Source organism: Lolium perenne, chromosome 4 (assembly GCF_019359855.2).
Source record: "Lolium perenne isolate Kyuss_39 chromosome 4, Kyuss_2.0, whole genome shotgun sequence".
Lineage (NCBI taxonomy): Eukaryota > Viridiplantae > Streptophyta > Magnoliopsida > Poales > Poaceae > Lolium > Lolium perenne.
Genome location: NC_067247.2, coordinates 396171284 through 396191463, shown reverse-complemented (window position 1 = coordinate 396191463; position 20180 = coordinate 396171284). Strand labels below are relative to the sequence as shown.

General features: G+C 49.5%; 2 protein-coding genes across 2 annotated transcripts; both read right to left on the bottom strand.

Moving 5' to 3' along the window:
- Window positions 1–4647: 4647 nt before the first annotated feature.
- Window positions 4648–9004, bottom strand: LOC139830753 (kinase-interacting family protein-like). The gene is made up of 3 exons (XM_071819558.1): window positions 8870–9004; window positions 7262–7606; window positions 4648–5941 (listed from the first exon to the last, which is right to left on the bottom strand). Exons 2-3 carry the CDS (start codon window positions 7347–7349, stop codon window positions 4920–4922), a joined length of 1110 nt encoding a protein of 369 aa, XP_071675659.1. The 5' UTR covers window positions 7350–7606; window positions 8870–9004; the 3' UTR covers window positions 4648–4919.
- Window positions 9005–10997: 1993 nt separating this feature from the next.
- Window positions 10998–15900, bottom strand: LOC127297634 (kinase-interacting family protein-like). The gene is made up of 5 exons (XM_051327950.2): window positions 15740–15900; window positions 14163–14479; window positions 11823–12915; window positions 11574–11633; window positions 10998–11134 (listed from the first exon to the last, which is right to left on the bottom strand). The coding sequence occupies exons 2-3, from the start codon at window positions 14248–14250 to the stop codon at window positions 11897–11899; spliced, it is 1107 nt and encodes a 368-aa protein (XP_051183910.1). The 5' UTR covers window positions 14251–14479; window positions 15740–15900; the 3' UTR covers window positions 10998–11134; window positions 11574–11633; window positions 11823–11896.
- Window positions 15901–20180: the final 4280 nt, after the last annotated feature.

The window sequence follows — 20180 nt, the reverse complement described above, 5'->3', positions numbered from 1 at the left end:
TTCTGGGTTTACCTCAATGCCTCTGTGAGAAACAATGAAGCCAAGGAGTTTTCCGGATGGTACGCAAAAGACGCACTTTAGCGGATTCAACATCGTCTTGTACCTCCATAGATTATCAAAGGTTTCGTTGAGATCGTTGATCAAGTTAGATCCTTTCCAGGTCATGACTATAATGTCATCGACGTATACGTGCACGTTCCGGCAGACCTAGTCCTTGAGGCAACGTTGCATCATTCGTTGGTATGTGGCACCTGCATTTTTTAGACCAGAAGGCATGGTGACATAGCAGTAAGTGCCAAAGGGGGTGATGAAGTAGGTAGCCTTTCGGTCCGACTCCTTCATCCGGATCTGATGGCACCCAGAATATGCGTCAATAAAACAATGACTTGGTCAGTGCACGGCAGGGGAAATGGATCCTTTGGGCAATGTGTGTTCAAGCCAGAGTAATCGATGCACATTCTTTGTATTTCAGAATTCTTTTTGGGTACAAGGACGGGATTTGCGACCCAATCAGTATGGATAACTTCTACTACAAAACCTACCTCTAGTAACTTTGCTAACTCCAATCCTATGGAGCGGCGCTTCTTATCTCCAAAGCGTCACATAGCTTGCTTCACCGATTTGACACCCGGATTTATGTTGACGTAGTGCTCGGCGAGTTCCCTTGGTACTCAGGACATGTCAGAAGGTTTCCATGCAAAGATATCCATGTTAGCTTGCAGGAACTCAACGAGCGCATTTTTCCTATTTGGGGTCCAGGCTAGCTCCGACAGACACCTGCTTGGTAGCGTCGCCTTCCTTGAGGTCGACCTTCTTGCTGTCAATCGCGGCCTTGAACGAGGTCTTCTGGTCAGAGATCTACTTCTTGGTAGTGTGCATCTTAGTCGGAACCATCGCGGCTCTGTAGCCTTGAAGCTCCTCCTCAGATAGTACAGATTCTACAAAGGCGGCTTCGCCCTCCTCGCAGTCTCTAGCCTTCTTGTAGTCTCCGGATACGGTTATCATACCGTTAGGACCCGGAATCTTTAGCTTGTTGTAGATGTAGCACGTCCTGGCATGGAACTTGTGGTAGGTGGGCCTGCCAAAGATCACATGGTAGGATCTTTAGAATGGCACAACTTCAAACGTGATCATCTCTTCGCAGAAATTATTAACATCGCCGAAGGCCACGGAAAGTTTGATGCTACCCAGGGAGTTTGCCTATTTACCCGAAACCACACCATGGAACTCGGTGGTGCTGTGTTTGAGCTATTCCTTGGTAATGTTCATCTTCTCCAGAGTCTCTAGGTACATGATGTTTAGGTTGGCTCCGCCGTCCATGAGGCACTTGGAGAAGTCATACCTGACGATGCGGGGATTAGCAACCAAGGTGTAGCACTCTATGAAAGTTTATATGTAGCACTCTTTGTAATCTAATCGTACCCAAACAGACCTCTCGAGACCTGGCTCACAATATAAGGGCCGGGAGAGGGGCTGCCGAGGGACACAATCAATCTAGCCATAACCAATGTAAGTCGAGAGTTAGGTCATACACAATCCTAGCTTTTCGTCGAGTCCTTAGTCAAAGTCTTCGGTTACCCCATTGTAACCCGATATTCTCAATAATCAAGATCATACAAGCAGGAAGTAAGGATTTTACCTCATCGACGGCCCCGAACCTGGGTAAATCTCTCTCCCCGTTTGTTTGGTATCTGATGTCTCGTGTTAGCCTGCAGGATTGTATCAACTCTAAGCCCCTCAAGGTGGGTATTGCCAAGGAGTACCCCCGACAAGTCATTTCAACATCTTCAAGAGAGAATCGTCTGCATTATAACAAGAGAACTGCGCCTTGAGAAAAAAAGAGTAATCCTTTTTATCTTAATAATTAATCAAAGATCCTTGATAACAAGAGAATTGCACCTCCATGCAATACTAGAGTTATACAACCCTATTGCAAATAAAATTGGTATTTCATATACTCAATTTGAATAGCCTTACATGACCAAGTAATAGTAAACTCTAACTTGTTGATTTCATGTGATCAAACCTAAACGCCATTCTTAGGTATAACACCATTTTGATCAAGTATTACCAAATAAAGAAAACCCTAAAGTTTATTTTCATGCCATCACATTAGATCACCATATTTTTGGTGTAACACCATTACTACCAACTAGGAAACCACCATGAGTAGTAATATTAAAGAGCTTTACTTTAGATGTTCATACTCCACTAAACCCTACAATTACTAGATGCTTATAAACTCATCATGTTTATAAAAACCATCTAGTACTTACTTCATAAAGCAACTCAAAAGGAATACTAAACCTAGGAACCAATAACCCATCTGAAATACTTTTTATTCATTAAGAAACATGTTCTTAAAAAGTATTCTTTTAAAGTACAAAAGAAAAATTATCATTAACCATGTCTTTTAGGAACTAAAGTTAACAAGTAATCCTTACATGTTATATTGTGACAACTGTAATCAATTGTATTCCTATGGTGTTATGCTATGTTGTAAAGCTCAACAACAATATTAAGTTAACCAAAAACCTAATAAGAATCTTGTTTGTGAAACCACTCTAAAAGTGCAACACACCCTAAAAAAAATCATTACAACTCACTAAACCTAAATCAGGGTTAGATTACGATTAGAACGATGCATCTCATACTTATACATTATATCATATTTACCAATTCTTTAAACATTTCCTTACTGGACGATGATGCTATTTTAGAATTTGGAGTTATTCCGTATCGAAGTCCTTGCCTCCATAACCTTGCAATCAAGAAAGGCAAGTTCATCACTTGCTCATGTCACCTTGATTATTTTTATCAAATTATTTGCAAACTACTATACTTGTCATTCTAGCATTACAAAGCAAATTATTATTTTTCCAATTATGAATATGACTATGTGGTGGGCAATGGAACCATGGTATAAGTTTGGCGGAGGTTCCATTGCAATTGGGTTACTCATCTACGATTAACAATCAATATCGTCTAGTGATTCCTCTGCCATAATACTCGTGTTAACCATAAGATCTGAAATGGGACAGAGTAGTTAATTGTATTTCTTCCTTTCGCACATCAATTGATGCACTTACCGGAGCAGTTGCATCCAGGAAGGATAAACCAGAGTGGTGGTGAACCCTAAAGTACTCACGGTATTGTGGTCTACGATGGGTTGTAGAAAACCGTTGAAGGGGCTGAGGTCAGAACATAACTAAGAAGTTACGTGGGCTGGCGGGATCATAGAATCGAGGTCGGACGAACCGGCGAGGATCCAAGACCGAAACTACAATACGGATGGGTGTGCGGAGTCGCAGAGAAATGCAACGATTGGCTAGGACATTATACTGGGCCTCACACCAAGGAAGATTCTACCAGAGAAGTCAACGGAGTCAACCACTATATCCACATGGAGAAAACCTAGGTTAGAATTAGAAGGGAACTAGCTCCCTAATTTTAGCACCTAAGTAGCTAGAATCCAGTCATAGTCTCTCTAGCCAGTCAAGTACCTCTATAGATAAAGTTACTGTTCTTCTGGACTTTATTTGCAATTTTACCTTATTGTAAAATAGAAGGCTATGTTGATCTTCTGTAAAGAGTCTGTGTGTAATTCTATAGACATGCCTTGGACCCGCAAATATTTCTGGTCTACCACTCTGAGGGGTGTAATACTAGTGAAACAGTGTTTCATTGATGTTATGTGAACGACTTGCATACTCCACCATACAGTGGTATGCTAGGTCACCACATGTTCGTATTTTCTTTTATACATTTAATCCAAATTAGTAACTTTTTCACTATATTTTTACTTTATTGGAACTAAGAGATGTAATACTTGTCGTGCACTACTGCACTGATATGGGTTACACAAGCTCAAACTAAGGTACTCATGCTTTTTTCGAAATATAAGTCGCGACTTTTTACGCACGGTTGTTGATGCATGACTTTGATTTTTCAAAGATTAAGGTTTATATTTTTTTAAAAGTCATACTAAATAAGTTTGAACAAATTTTTAGAACAATCTATCAACAGATATTTTTTTAGATACCATACGAAAATATATTTTATTATCTATTTAATGATATTAATTTTGTATTTTGCATGTTAATGATTTTTTGTAAAACTTAGTCAAACTTTACATAGTTTGTCTTTCTACAAATAATACAAGCCTTAAGCTTTAGGATGAAGGTAGTACTACTCCACTATATGGATTGAAAATAAGTATCTGATATGATTGCATTAATCTTGCAAATCTCTGTCATTCCAAATATGTTTGTACAGATTGCATGAACCCAAAATAACTACAAAATCACGGCCAGAGTTTTAGGTTGTTGACTGTCGAAATTTAAGGGCGCGCGCCGTATCCTTCAAGACGGTGGGAGTAACATTCCTGTCCAATTTCTCCTTGCATTGACCACTTAAACATGATGCTTAATTCAGGTAAAAGGTTTACTTAAACCATGTGGTGATCTAGTACTTCGTTTACATTTTCATTATAGTGGTGAAGAAAGCCTGGACTGTGAATAGTAAGTGTTACTCCCAAAACCAACTGAAATTTTGCTGGAAATCGTAGGCATCTCGCCAGAACCAACTCATATATCGAGAGTGGGAGCAGATTCAACTACTAGTAACTTAGGGTCACACATTACTCAATACACGAATCACCACTACTTGTCATTATACGAGTACGAGCATATATACTTGCCGTCTCCATCTACGCTAACAGAAACCGCGCAGCTGGAGTAAACCAGTCCAGTGACAGCCAGCTACTTATCGTTTTACACCCTGCTTTGCCGCCATAATAACCCAGGCTGAACCACTTTGACCTGAGCCTGACCCCTCCCTGATATCACCATAATCCAAGGGGCAAACCAAAAAAAGAGGCGCAAAAAGAACAGAGCGCGCGCCGCCGCCGATGCCGATGCCTAGAGGCAGAAGCAGCCGCCGTTGTACTTGGCGCCGCCATTGCCGCCCTTGATCTGCTCGCCGACCTTCCTCACCGTGACCGACGCCGGCGCGCAGGGCGTCCACTCCGTCGCCAGCCGCACCCTCGCCAGCCACCACCACCCGCCGCCGGCACCGCCCTTCTTCCCCCTCCTCGCCGCCTCACGTTCCCTTGCAGCCTGCGCCTCGGCAGCCAACCGCCGGTTCTCGCTCCGCAACCTGTCGATCTCGTTGGCAGACGCCTTGCGCTCGGCCTCCCATGCCGCCATGGCCTCGTAGCACTCCCGGTTGCGCATCTCCAGCCCGTACACCTGCGCCTGCAGCGCCTCGATCTTCCGCCCCAGCATGCACACGCGGTGGTCCTCGCGCAGCTTCACCACGAGCCGCGCCATCTCGGCGGCGCGGCGGCGCGCGTAGCCGAGCTCGGCGGCGGCCCCCGCGGCCTCCTCCTCGGCGGCGGCGGCCCGGAACCCCAGCCGCGCGTTCTCGCCCAGCAGCACCAGCCGCTCCGACTCGAGCACCTCGAGGAGGCTCCCCTGCAGGTCGATCTTCCGCGCCGCCTCCGCGTTGCGCCGCTCCGCCTCGTGTGCCAGCACGTCCCGGTGCACCCACGCCATGACCAGCTCCGCGACGACCAGCTCAACGTCCGCGCCCGGAGCAACGGGGTGGCGGCGGTGTTGGTGGTCATCGTTGGCGCTGTGGTGGGGCTGGAAGGAGAGGGAGCTGCCGGCGTCGGAGGAGCGGTCGTCGACGTCGGACGAGCACTCGGAGACCGCCGCATGCACGACGCTGAGGTGGTGGGTATGTGACTTGGCGAGCAGGGACTGGGAGTAGCGGTCGGCGAGGTAGAGGTAGCGGTGGTGCAGGTCGGTGAGCAGCGCCAGCAGCTGCGGGCGCCGGTGGTAGTAGTTCTCGGCGCGCTCCGCGAAGGAGTGGTCCGTGGCCGCCGCCGCCGCGTCGTCCGGCAGGCTCACCGCCAGCGCGCGCACCCGCTGCTCGATGTCTGCATGCCAATACAGTTATTCACATTAGTGGAAATGCAGCAAATAAAACGTTGACCATAATTAGCCAGACTTTTACTATAATTCAAATAAAAACGTTGACCATAATTACAGTAAAATTTGAGTAATTTTCGACCTTCGTTAGTGTGGCTTGTTAAGTCTAACCAGAGGGAATCCGTCGAAGATTCACTCAGAGATCACATGGAAGGACCTCTGTTACATACTAGTAATGGACAAACATGCAAAGGTAAAAACAAAACTGTGAGGTGACAGTGCTGTGCCCGTGAGGCCGTGACATGACTGCTCGCGCTATCGAATCCATTGGATTTTTCACAGCAGCTCGTGATGGAAATGGTTGACCCTGAATGATTACTTGCTGCTACCTTTGTCACATGCATGGATGGCAATATTCTAGCGACTTGAACGTTGCGCGAGCGAGTTCAAATTTCGAAATCTGTTGACGACGGCGGCGGGGAAAGGTTTGAGAGGAAGAATCCGAGGCAGGCAGAGGATGAAGTCATGGAAGAGTCCAGTGGAGAGATTCCAGGACGAGGAGCTAGTGAACAAAAAGAAACGGAGTCATCACTTTTGTTTTTGTCAATTTGATTGATCCTCTGCCCTCTCTCTCTCTCTCTCTGTCTCCATGGACCGGAGCAAGTACTTGCAGTGGTAATTACCATTTGACAGAGAGCATGTTGGAATAGTAAAAAAATGAAGCGTGACAGCTTCGTGTCTGAGCACGGCAGAGGGATGAAGTAAGTATACACATAGTAGACGGAGCACAGTACACGTACAATACATTAGTGCTACTGCCACAGTGGTACGTACTCGTGGGAGCTAGGTGAGAATCCTGGGGGGTCATAAATTGGGTATCAGAGGACGCCCGTGGCGTCCGTCCTAGCACCAGTACGCAATACGCCCTGGCGCGGTCGGCATTGGTGTACTATGATGATGCAGTGGGCGGAGGAGAGACAGGATTAAAAACCTTGAGAATCTACTTGCCCGCTGCATCCTAGATTGAACTATTAAACGAGCTACAGTACTAGCGCATGCAGCAGAAGGAAGTGATGTAATAATCTCCGATCGATCAGCTGCAACAGGCACGGGCATGAACTCCCTAGCAGTGGATCAGATGCAGCCATTAAAATCGCAGGAACGACCTGTATGTGCTACTACTGGTGCCACGCTAGGCATGAATCAAAGAGAGAGCTCACGGGTATGGTCCTAGAGCAAGGCCAGACTCGTGTGTGCGCGCACAGCGATCACAGGAAAACAGTGGCAGGCATGGATAGGGAGGGAATAGGGAGGGGTAGATTGGTCACCTGCGATGGCCGTCTGCAGCCATGGCGGGCACGCGGGCAGCCGAGCCTCCACCTCCTGCTCCTGCTGATGATGCTGCAGCGTCTCCATGGCCGGCCGACCGGCCCTCGCTGGGAAACTGGGACGGAAACTCGGCTCGACGCGGCGTGCCGGTGGTGACTTGTGATGATCTACCAAGAGCTAGGTAGGCCGGCCTAGCTGCTGCCTGACTGACTGGCTCGTCGCTTCGCCTGTACCGCCGGCTGCTGCTGCGCGTCCGTTTGGCGCCTGGCGCAAGGCAAGCCCCACGCGGCTCGTGAGCAGCTGCTGCAGCGGCGACAGTCTCGTCCCTGTCTGAAACTCTGAACCTGCAAACGCCAACAGTACTGCAGTCAGGCTCTTATAATCCGTGGCGTCACGAAATGAACCAAGAGGTACATCCAAATTACAGTCCTACTACGCTACACAGGGGATAATATAAGACAATTTAATACTACTGATGTACGAGCACTGCAGAGACGAGCAGGAAACGAAGAAAAAATGGAGGGAATACCAGGCGCCACCGTCACTGTGCGGGACGAGGCAGCCGGCGGTGTCGTCGCGTCGCCGATTTTGGGGGCATGGGCGCGCGTGGCGTGGACACGAGGCTGTGCCCCCGTGATGGGACTTGCTACGCAGCTAGGGATGTCCCTGTCGCCGATCTCGACGCAACCGAGGTGAGAGGGTCCTGCTTTTTTACCCTGGGGTCTAGTGATCCTAGCTACCTAGCTACACGGTGCAGATGTGATAGGAGCAGGTCTAATTTCTTTTCACGGGCGTCGAGGCCCGTGTTGGATTCAGTGTGTCAATGGAAAGCCCAGGTAAAAAGAAAGTGGGGAAGGTTAAAAAAAGTACAAGTAAGCAATTGCCCATAGAAGCATTTCAAACGGTTAACCCGCCGCCCTCAGAGTCTGCTTGCTAATGGTGGTGCGCTAGTGTTGATTGGTTCCAACATATTTTCCTTTTTCCATATATGTCTGGGTTGTTGGACAGGACAGTGAGTTTGTTCTAGAGCTATTTGGAGTTCAGATACTAGAAAAAACTTTGTTGCGAGATTATGTAAGGCTTCGAATTTTTGGCTCTGGTTAGGGTACCGGCTGGGGCATGGGTGATAAAGGAAGAAGACGACGTGCGGTGCAGTGGAGTGGAGTTGTTCACTGGCTTCTTCTAGTGCATCCTCTTCCTCTCCCCATACCCCATCCCAAACAGAGCGGATTTGAATTTTGGAATTTTCTTTCTACCGCGGCAAGAACAAATATAACTGAGGAGGAAATGGGTTGTCGAGTACAACGAGAGATCAAACTCAAAGGGAATGCTGTTCATCTTCCTAGATGGTTGACAACATACAGTTACATAGAGAGAGAGAGAGAGTCAGTCCTACTAATCTGACAATTAACCCCAAAAAGGTGCACATCTGATGGCAGAATGGGGATGGTTAAGGAATTTGCAGGTCACTACACTACCACTGCTGCGACGAGAGAGAGAGGGGAACGATACAGGAGGACGCAGGTTTAATTTATCTTTCTAAGCAGAAAACAAGAACTATCCATGCCCTTTCAGAGGACAGACAGAGAGAAGAGAGAGAGACTTACAGGTCAGCTAGAGTGGATGCAGAGACGAGCTATGGAGGAGGAAGAGAGGGCGCCATTGTTTTCCATCCCGGGGCCAGAAGGAGAGCTCCAAGCAAGCTGTCGCCTCTGGTGGAGTGACGGAGTCTTCCTCTGTTCCCACTAGTACTACTGCTGGACAGAGGGAGAAAGGGACCCGAGCTTTGGATATATAGCAGCAGGCGGGCAGCTTCTGAGTTGTGTCCCGCAAGCCTCGCTTGGGCAAGCAGGTCTGCAGGTGACTTGTCCGATCCTTCATCCGAGCCGTCCAGCTGCCCTTGCAACGTGCGGCCAAGATAGGATCTAAGACTGTTGTTTTTGCAAAAGTCCACCAATCTACTTATAATCCTCAACGGCACGGCAGTACAGTGGTTTCTAAAAGTAATGGAAATTGCAAACAGATTCATTGAGTCCAACAAAGATTATCGTGGTAAAGTTTATTATGGAGTAGTAGATATATGGAAAGTCGCGTGCTAAGGTCCCAAAGAATCAGTGCACGAGAACAGCAACCATCGTTACCGAAGATAGGTGTGGATCATAAGGAGCATCGACCAAAATCAGCGAGATCCGACGAAGACAAACCTGCACACGTTCTCTGGAAACGCTAGACGCGTCACCGGAACGGAGGCTAGAGAGGAGGGAGGACTTTATTCCATTTTTTTGTGAATTCAATTTTATTCCCACCGCCACGCCTTTCTGAGTAGGAGAAAAACCCGAAACAGACGGAAGAAAACATCAAAAAACAGAGTCATCCCCCAGACAAGGTCCGGGATTCACCGCCCCTCCGTGAGCTTAAGGCCACATGAGGCGAAGAAAATTGACCGCGGCGTCCTCATGAGTCAGGAAACCTGCCAATTCCTATATTGAGAATCATTGGACTTTGCTTTGGTGCTTAGGTGGGGCTTTTTTTAAAAAAAAAAATTGGGTTTTTTGGTGGTTTGTTGATTGGAGGCAGTGAATGTAGTTGCAAAGCCCTTTGGGGTAGAAAAGAAACCCAACCAACCTACCAAAACCAACCATCACCGTTAGAGGACAACCCACTTTATTAAGGTAAAGCCATTTACTCTCGAGTGTTAATCAGACACGAGGAATTTAATACGGGTTGTTGTGGTGTACGTAGACAAGCATTTGAACGTAGTCACCGGGAGAGCCCAGGATCGGGCCTGAAAATCGTTCTAGGACTCAAAATTCAAACTCGTATTACGTCTTGTGAATGTGCTGACTAGAATGTAGAGCTGGCAAGGCAGCGCTTCTTGGCAGGACCTTCCAATGGCTGTACAGAATCACTTCTGAAAACGAATGTGCCATGGCGCAAGAAGGTGGTTTGAGGATTCAAACGTAAATTGGATTCTCGAATTTCCTGAAAACAGGCAGCTGGCAGGCATCCTTGATACGAGCTTGCAGTGACTGCAAAATCAAAATGACTTCAAAAGATCAACTGCCAAATGGGCCTACGATTGTACAGTATAAAATTTGCTTCCAAGAAAAAGTAGAGCTCGATAGTTGCTACATATTCAGCTTAGAGTCAGGCTAAAATGTGCCTTCAAAACGATTGAACTGTAAAATTTACTGAAATGGGCCTGCGATCAAATATAACTTGAGAGTTGCTGTATAGACTGTACAGGTCAGGCTAAAACATGGTATCTGACTAGTGTTAGGGGAAACTTAGTGCAGGTGTGCTAAGTGCTAACTACAAGTCTCAGTTTAGTCTCCCCCAAAATGGCAGTTTCAATGAAAACCGTTGCAAACATGATACAACATCTCCTTGGGAGGAATTTTCCGGTTTCTACCGAGAGTCTCTACTATGCGCAGTTTTCGAGTTATTATCTTCGCCGTCATCTTCAGCTTCGCACTGTCCAGACTCCGGCCCAGAGACTTCGCCTGGGCTCCGCTTCTGGCCATCATCTACCGCGGGGTTGTCGGAATCCATTGGCACGGCGCCTTCTTCCTGGTCACCGCTGCCGCCACCATCGGTGTCAGGTGTAGCCGCAGCAACCTTCATGCAGAATTCCATGGCCAAGGCATAAGATGCGCGTTAAACGCCATCAACACGGAACAGAACAGCTAGCCCACATATGCTCGACAAGATGCTCCAAGTACCTGTGGCTCCTTGGGGTGAGATGAAGTGCCTTTTGTATCTTCCCTTTTAGGCCGTTTAGCCTTCTCTCCAGGCTTCGCGTTGAACTTTGCACGCACGTCGGCTGGCAAGAGTTCTGGTGGTACAACCCCTTCAATTCCGTAGTCACAAAACTGAAATAAAGAACTAGACATTAGTTTTCTTGTAACTCAAGTAACCTTTAGCCATAATAAAACATGGAAAACTAGAAACACATTTTCTGCTCAGGCTCGCATGCTCCCAAAAGTTCAAAAAACAGCATCATACTGGATTTTGTGAGAAAGCATGTGAACTGGGAAAAAAAACTATGCACTAATAATATGCCCATTTGTGAGCTGAATAAAAAGGACAGAATGAAGGGTTTCAAATTTGGTTTCTCCCGTAGAGCACATAAACATGCATATTGTTTTTGCACATATGGTTGCTCGCACACATTTTTATTTAAATGCACATCTTTCTTTTTTGCTTTTTCCTGGAATTTCAAATTAAACCTCTTCACTCAACATGCGCATACAATACAATGATAGAACATATATATGCTGAGAGACTGTATAACAACTGCATGATACATACTCGAGAAAATCCTTCCAGATCTTGTCGGGCTGTAAACCGTAAGCCTTTCCAGCAATAAACCTGTCAAACAAACGATGCTTTTGAGACAACCAAATGTATATACAATAGAAAAATGCTGGAAAGAAGGACCCAGTGCAAACACAAAAAAATAGACACCTGAAATCAGGGTATATGAGAAAGAAGGACCCACTAAGCCGTCGATAAACGCACAAGAACTTTTGTTTCCGTCTAATGTGATTAGAACTATACCTATCTTTGTGTGGGACAAGACCCGTTACCACAGCAATGACATTTTTTTCTTGGCCGCGCGCCGATTCTGCAGCCTAGAGGCAGAAGCAGCCGCCGTTGTACTTGGCGGCGCCATTGCCGCCCTTGACCTGCTCGCCGACCTTCCTCACCGTGACCGAAGCCGGCGCGCACGGCGTCCACTCCGCCGCCAGCCGCACCCTCGCCAGCCACCACCACCCGCCGCCACCGCCCTTCTTCCCCCTCCTCCTCGCCGCCTGACGTTCCCGTGCAGCCTGCGCCTCGGCAGCCAACCGCCGGTTCTCTTTCCGCAGCCGGTCGATCTCGTTGGCAGACGCCTTGCGCTCGGCCTCCCATGCCGCCATGGCCTCGTAGCACTCCCGGTTGCGCATCTCCAGCCCGTACACCTGCGCCTGCAGCGCCTCGATCTTCCGGCCCAGCATGCACACGCGGTGGTCCTCCCGCAGCTTCACCACGAGCCGCGCCATCTCGGCCGCGCGGCGCCGCGCGTAGCCGAGCTCGGCGGCGGCCCCCGCGGCCTCCTCCTCGGCGGCCGAGGCCCGGAACCCCAGGCGCGCGTTCTCGCCCAGCAGCACCAGCCGCTCCGACTCGAGCACGTCGAGTAAACTGCCCTGCAGCTCGATCTTCCGCGCCGACTCCGCGTTCCGCCGCTCCGCCTCGTGCGCCAGCACGTCCCGGTGCACCCACGCCATGATCAGCTCCGCCACGACGAGGTCACTGTCCGCGCCCGGAGCAACGGAGAGGCGGCGGTGGTGGTCATCGTTTGCGCTGTGGTGGGGCTGGAAGGAGAGGGAGCTTCCGGCGTCGGAGGAGCGGTCGTCGACGTCGGACGAGCACTCGGAGACCGCCGCATGCACGACGCTGAGGTGGTGGGCGTGCGACTTGGCGAGGAGGGACTGGGAGTAGCGGTCGGCGAGGTAGAGGTAGCGGTGGTGCAGGTCGGTGAGCAGCGCCAGCAGCTGCGGGCGCCGGTGGTAGTAGTTCTCGGCGCGCTCCGCGAAGGAGTGGTCCGTGGCCGCCGCCGCCGCGTCGTCCGGCAGGCTCACCGCCAGCGCGCGCACCCGCTGCTCGATGTCTGCATGCCAATACAGTTATTCACATTAGTGGAAATGCAGCAAATAAAACGTTGACCATAATTAGCCAGACTTTTACTATAATTCAAATAAAAACGTTGACCATAATTACAGTAAAATTTGAGTAATTTTCGACCTTCGTTAGTGTGGCTTGTTAAGTCTAACCAGAGGGAATCCGTCGAAGATTCACTCAGAGATCACATGGAAGGACCTCTGTTACATACTAGTAATGGACAAACATGCAAAGGTAAAAACAAAACTGTGAGGTGACAGTGCTGTGCCCGTGAGGCCGTGACATGACTGCTCGCGCTATCGAATCCATTGGATTTTTCACAGCAGCTCGTGATGGAAATGGTTGACTCTAAATGATTACTTGCTGCTACCTTTGTCACATGTTGGCAATATTCTAGCGAGTGGAACGTTGCGCGAGCGAGTTCAAATTTCGAAATCCGGTGACGACGGCGGCTGGGAAAGATTTGAGAGGAAGAATCCGAGGCCGGCAGGGCAGAGGATGAAGTCATGGAAGAGTCCAGTGGAGAGATTCCAGGACGAGGAGGTAGCCAACAAAAAGAAACGGAGCAGAAGCGGGTCATCACTTTTGGTTTTCTCAATTTGATCCTCTGCCTATCTCTCTCTCTCTCTCCATGGACCGGAGCAAGTACTTGCAGTGGTAATTACCTTTTGACGAAGTATGTGAGCATGTTGCAATAGTAAAAAAATGAAGCGCTACAGTCTAGTGTGTGAGCTGAGAGTCCGGGCACGGCAGAGGCATGAGGTGAGTACACACATACTAGATGGAGCACAGTACAATAGCAAGAGCTAGAGGAATACTGCCTGCTACTAGTGATACGTACTGGTGTACTCGCTGGAGCTAGGTGAGAATCATGGGCGTCATAAATTGGGGATCAGAGGACGCCCGTGAGCTTCCATCAGTACGGCCTCGCTCGGTCGGTCGGCATTGGTGCACTCTCGACAGAGTTAAAACATAGTGTGAGAATCTACTTGCTGCATCCTAGATTGAACTATTAAACGAGCTACAGACTACAGCGGTAGCACGGGCATGAACTCGATCGGATGCAGCCATTAAAATCGCAGGCTCGACCTGTATGTGCTACTACTAGTGCCACGCTAGGCATGAATCGAAGAGAGAGCTCACGGGTATGCTCCTAGACTCGTGTGTGTGCGCACAGTGATCACAGGAAAACAGTGGCAGGCATGGAGAGGGAATAGGGAGGGGTGGGTCGGTCACCTGCGATGGCCGTCTGGAGCCATGGCGGGCACGCGGGCAGCCGAGCCTCCACCTCCTGCTCCTGCTGATGATGCTGCAGCGTCTCCATGGCCGGCCGGCCGGCCCTCGCTGGGAATCCGGGACGGGAATTCGGCTCGACGCGGCGTGTTCCTGTGAAGTGATGCTCTCGCTAGGTAGACCTAGCTGCTGCTGACTGACTGCCTCGTCGCTTCGCCTGCGGCGCCGCTTCCGCTTGGCGCCTGGCACAAGGTAAGCCCCACGTACGCGGCTGAATGGCTCGCTCGTGAACAGTCTCGTCCCTGTCTGAAACTCTGAACCTGCAAACGCCAACACAGATCAGTCAGGCTTAATAATAATCCGTGGCGTCACGAAATGAACCAAACGGTACATCCAAAATACTCCACTAGACTACGCTACACAGGGGATGATATTGTAAGACAATTTAATACTACTGCTGTACGAGCACTGCAGGAAACGAAGGAAAAATGGAGACGCCTCACTGGCACAGTGTGGACAATACCAGGCTTCTGTGCGAGGCCAGGCCGAGACGACGCGCGCAGCTACCGGTGTGTGCCGTCGCGTCGCCGATTTTGGGGGCATGGGCGCGCGCGCGTGGCGTGGCGTGGACACGAGGCTGTGCTGATGGGACTTGCTACGCAGCTAGGGATGTCCCTGTAGCCGATCTCGACGCAACCGAGGGTCCTGCTTTTACCCTGGGGTCTTGTGATCCTAGCTACACGGTGCAGCAGATGTGATAGGAGCAGGGCTAGTTCCTTTTCTTTTCGCGGGGGTCGAGGTCTCGAGCTGCCGTGTTGGATTCAGTGAGCGTCAATGGAAAGCCCACGTAAAAAAACAAGTATGGGAGGTTTAAAAAAAAGTAAGCAATTGCCCATAGAAGCATTTCAAACTGTTAACCCGCCGCCCTCAGAGTCTGCTAACGCCGTTGTACTAGTGCTGATTCCAACATATTTTCGTATACATTTCTGGGTTTGGCTGTTTGGAGTTCAGATACACACACACACACACACATTTTGCTGCAACAAGTGTGCTTCTCTTTGCTTTGAGCATAAATGAGGAACGGCGACATGTGTACTAGCTAGGGGTGCTACTGGGCGGCAGCGGAGTTGTTTACTGGCTTCTAGTGCGCGCGCACCATCTTCCTTTCCACATCCCAGCAGATGGATTTTGAATTTTGGACCTTTGTTTCTTTTTACTGATTGATTGATTAACAACTAACGCGGCAAGCAAGCAAAAAAAGAAAGCTCAAGGAGTAATGGTGGCTGTCGAGTACAGCGAGAGATCAAAATGTCAAGGATGGTGTTCGTCTTCCTAGATACTTGTCAAACATACAGTTACAGAGAGGGTCACTCCTACTAATCTGACAATTAACACAGAAAAAAAATGGAACTCTAATTAGATAATGGGGAGGTTCGAGCCAGTACTGCACCATGTGATAGAGATAGAGAGAACACCAAACAAGGTGCTCGCAGATTTAATTCTCTTTGGGAACAACAAGAAATTGCAGACATCAACAACTAACCATGCCCTTGTAGAGAGAGAGGGAGAGAGAGGCTTACAGGTCAGCTCGGGTGGATGCAGAGACGAGCTATGGAGGAGGAAGAGAGGGCGCCATTGTTCCCCCTTCCCGGAAACAGAAGGAGAGCTCGAGCAGCTGTCGCCTCTGGTGAAGGGACGGAGTCTTCCTTTGTTCCCACTAGTACTACTGCTGGACAGAGGAAAAAAAGGGACCCGGGCTTGGGATATATAGCAGCAGGCGGGCAGCTTCTGAGTTGTGTCCTGCAAGCCTCGATTCGGCACGCAGGTAATAAGTTGTCCGATCCTTCATCCGAGCCGTCCAGCTGCCCTTGCAACGTGCGGTCAAGATGAGATTTAAGACTACTGTTTTCGCGAGAAGTCCACCGATCTATTTATAATCCTAAACGGCAGTACAATGAATCCTAAAAGTAATGAAAACTGCAAATATATTCATTGCCACCCAGCGATGATTACAAGCAGTCGAACGAGCCAAAGGCGCGCCCCTCCCCAATAATGCTACACCTATGTAAAGTTTCCTACGGGATTTAATTACGTGAAACGTGGAGATCAGGGATTGATTACGGTTTCCTACAATTAAGGGAGGGAGAATATTTACACCAGCCGGAGTCCTACACCTCATCCTGTAAAATTTTCCCGCAAGGAATGTACCATTATTGGCCCCTCTCTCACTGGATCTCGACAAAGTTTACTGTAGTAGAATTTGTTGTATTAGACAAACGAACTCCAAATAACCGGTGCACGAGAGCAGCAACCATCATCGCTGAAGATAAGCGTAGATCATAACGAGCACCGACCAAAACCAACGAGATCCGCCAAAGACAAACCTCCACACACCATCCAGCAACGCTAGACGCACCACCGAAATAGGGGCTAGACGGGGGGACTTTATTCCATCTTCACAGAGTCGCCACCGCCACGTCTTCCTAAGCAGGTTACAAACCCGAAACAGACGGAAGAAAACATCAAGGACCGGAATCCACCGCGTATCCATGGGCCTAAGGCCACAGGAGGTAAGGCAGATCGGCCGCGGCGTCCAAGGGAGGCAAGAAACCCTAATTGCCAAAGCCTATATTGAGAATCATTGGACTTTGCTTTGGTGTTTGGTGGTTTGTTGGCCGGAGGCAGTGAATGTAGTTGCAAAGCCCTTTGGGGTAGAAAAGAAACCCAACCAACCTACCAAAACCAACCATCACCGTTAGAGGACAACCCACTTTATTGAGGTAAAGCCATTTACTCTCGAGTGTTAATCAGACACGAGGAATTTAATACGGGTTGTTGTCTTGTACGTAGACGAGCATTTGAACGTAGTCACCGGGAGAGCCCAGGATCGCGCCTGCAAATCGTTCTAGGACTCAAAATTCGAACTCGGATTACATCTTAGGCACGTTTGGTAGGGTGTGAGCCCTTTGGCTCGCATCGACCCAGCAAAACACGGTCCGTTTGCTTGCCTGTAAGTGGTCTGCGTTGTGGTCCAACTGGTTCTCAAAGCACCCGTGGAACAGGCTTGGAGGAACGTCCGAATCGGCAGTTTCCAGCGGGCTTGTTCCGTTGTTGTGTCATTTTGCACGACCACGTGCAACGGAAGCGCGGGAGACAGCGCGTTGCCTTGGTCCTTACTCCCCACTTCTCCTCACCGGTTCGCTCCTTCTCTCTCCCCATTCACTCCTGGCACAGACAGCACCGCCCTGTCCCATCAACCGCCGCCATGGCCTCCTCGCCTCCTCCGCCTCCTCCTCCGTCATCCTCTCTAGCGCCGACGGATCCATCCATCCGGCCGACGGCCACCAGGTACAATGAGGCGGTCCTGCGCCTCGTCCGCGAGTACGAGGCCGGAGGCCGCGACTCGGCGGCGCAGATCGATGCCGGCCGCGTGCCGGTGTTGAATCGGCCGTCGCCGTTCGCGAGCACGAGGCCGGCCGGCGTGGCAACCCGGAGCACCGCCGTCCTGGCTCTTCAAGCCGCCGGGATTCGACCGGCGGATCGGTCGGGGGCGGGGTTTTTTGCCCCCTCCCCACTAGGGTTTCTGACGGCGAGGGCGGCCGCAATGGTGGCCGGTGCACCGGGCTCCAGCAGGGAGATGGAGCCCCCGCCGGGGTTCGCGTCGACCCCGATGCACGCACCGATGCTATGGGGCATGCCGCATCCGCCTGCACCCAATGGCGCGCCTCCCGTCGTGCCGCCGCCGGGGTTCAGCCGGCCTCGTGCTCGTCGTCAGACGACAGCACCATCGGCGTCCCGCTTCCAGACCGCTGCACCGCCGCCATCGATGAGGACGTACGCTCTGGGTGCGCCTCCTCCTCCACCCAGATTTGGTCCGCGAGCTCCTCGAGGACCAACCGGCGCCTGCGCGCGTCCTTTTCCTCCTCTGACTGGGCCGCTGTCCATCCACCCAATCGTAAGTACCTTCAGTCGACTCCTTATCGCTTGTTTACATGGACTAGATGACATTGTACATGTGAATGTAGATAGTAATGTAGATAGGATTCATGGCAATGTGCATGCGTGTTGTTGACAGTGCTTATGCTTGCCATGCCAAGCTCAAGAATGTCAAGTCCATGACTGTGCTTGAGATTGGCATTGCCATTGTCCATGACATTGCTTCTGCTTCGCAATGCCAAGCACAAGCAATCCATGTCACTGCTTGTGCATGCTTGTCCATGGCATTGCTTGCTTCTGCTTCTGCATGCTTGTGCTTGTGCTTGTGCTTGGCAATGGCATTGCTAGCTTCTGCTTCTGATTGTCCATGCCATTACTTGCTTGAGCTTGGCATTGCTTGCTTCTGCTTGTGCAAGTCCATGCTTCTGATTGTTCATGTCATTGCTTGCTTGAGCTTGGCATTGCTTGCTTCTGCTTATGCCAGTTCATGCTTGTGCTTGTCCATGCCATTGATTGCTTGAGCTTGACATTGCTTCATTGTGCTTCTGCAGAACTGGCCCTTCCTGGAACTGTTCTTGGAAGGGCCCATACTGGACGCTATCGACTATGACGTCCGTGTGCAGCTGCGTGATCCCAACTGAAAGGACACGGATGTCGCCTAGAGGGGGGTGAATAGGCGATATAAAACTTTTACGAGATGGGCTTAACAAATGCGGAATAAAACTAGCGTTTACTTTGTCAAGCCCAAAGCCTATATACTATGGTTCACCTATGTGCACCAACAACTTATGCTAAGTGATGGCGTGTAACTCACACGTTCGTTGGGAACCCCAAGAGGAAGGTATGATGCGCACAGCAGCAAGTTTTCCCTCAGAAAGAAACCAAGGTTTATCGAACCAGGAGGAGCCAAGAAGCACGTTGAAGGTTGATGGCGGCGGGATGTAGTGCGGCGCAACACCAGGGATTCCGGCGCCAACGTGGAACCTGCACAACACAACCAAAGTACTTTGTCCCAACGAAACAGTGAGGTTGTCAATCTCACCGGCTTGCTGTAACAAAGGATTAACCGTATTGTGTGGAAGATGATTGTTTGCAGAAAACAGTAAAACAGTATTGCAGTAGATTGTATTTCAGTAAAGAGGATTGGACCGGGGTCCACAGTTCACTAGAGGTGTCTCTCCCATAAGACAAACAGCATGTTGGGTGAACAAATTACAGTTGGGCAATTGACAAATAAAGAGAGCATGACCATGCACATACATATCATGATGAGTATAGTGAGATTTAATTGGGCATTACGACAAAGTACATAGACCGCCATCCAACTGCATCTATGCCTAAAAAGTCCACCTTCAGGTTATCATCCGAACCCCTTCCATTATTAAGTTGCAAAGCAACAGACAATTACATTAAGTATGGTGCGTAATGTAATCAACAACTACATCCTTAGACATAGCATCAATGTTTTATCCCTAGTGGCAACAGCACAACACAACCTTAGAACTTTCTGTCCTTTGTCCCGGTGTCAATGCAGGCATGAACCCACTATCGAGCATAAATACTCCCTCTTGGAGTTACAAGCATCTACTTGGCCAGAGCATCTACTAGTAACGGAGAGCATGCAAGATCATAAACAACACATAGATATAACTTTGATAATCAACATAACAAGTATTCTCTATTCATCGGATCCTGATGCGCGTGGTTGACGTATTGTCTTTTCGTTCGACACGCGTCCGTTGGGAACCCCAAGAGGAAGGTGTGATGCGCACAGCGGCAAGTTTCCCTCAGTAGAAACCAAGGTTTATCGAACCAGTAGGAGTCAAGAAGCACGTTGAAGGTTGATGGCGGCGGGATGTAGTGCGGCGCAACACCAGTGATTCCGGCGCCAACGTGGAACCTGCACAACACAACCAAAGTACTTTGCCCCAACGAAACAGTGAGGTTGTCAATCTCACCGGCTTGCTGTAACAAAGAGTTAACCGTATTGTGTGGAAGATGATTGTTTGCAGAAAACAGTAGAACAAGTATTGCAGTAGATCGTATTTCAGTAAAGAGAATTGGACCGGGGTCCACAGTTCACTA

Excerpts from the sequence above, each read along its gene's own strand:
- LOC139830753 (XM_071819558.1), bottom strand. The coding sequence starts at position 7,349 with ATGGAGACGCTGCAGCATCATCAGCAGGAGCAGGAGGTGGAGGCTCGG. Across the intron at positions 5,942-7,261 it reads GCTGCAGACGGCCATCGCAG|ACATCGAGCAGCGGGTGCGC; the intron begins GTGACCAATCTA and ends ATTGGCATGCAG.
- LOC127297634 (XM_051327950.2), bottom strand. The coding sequence starts at position 14,250 with ATGGAGACGCTGCAGCATCATCAGCAGGAGCAGGAGGTGGAGGCTCGG. Across the intron at positions 12,916-14,162 it reads GCTCCAGACGGCCATCGCAG|ACATCGAGCAGCGGGTGCGC; the intron begins GTGACCGACCCA and ends ATTGGCATGCAG.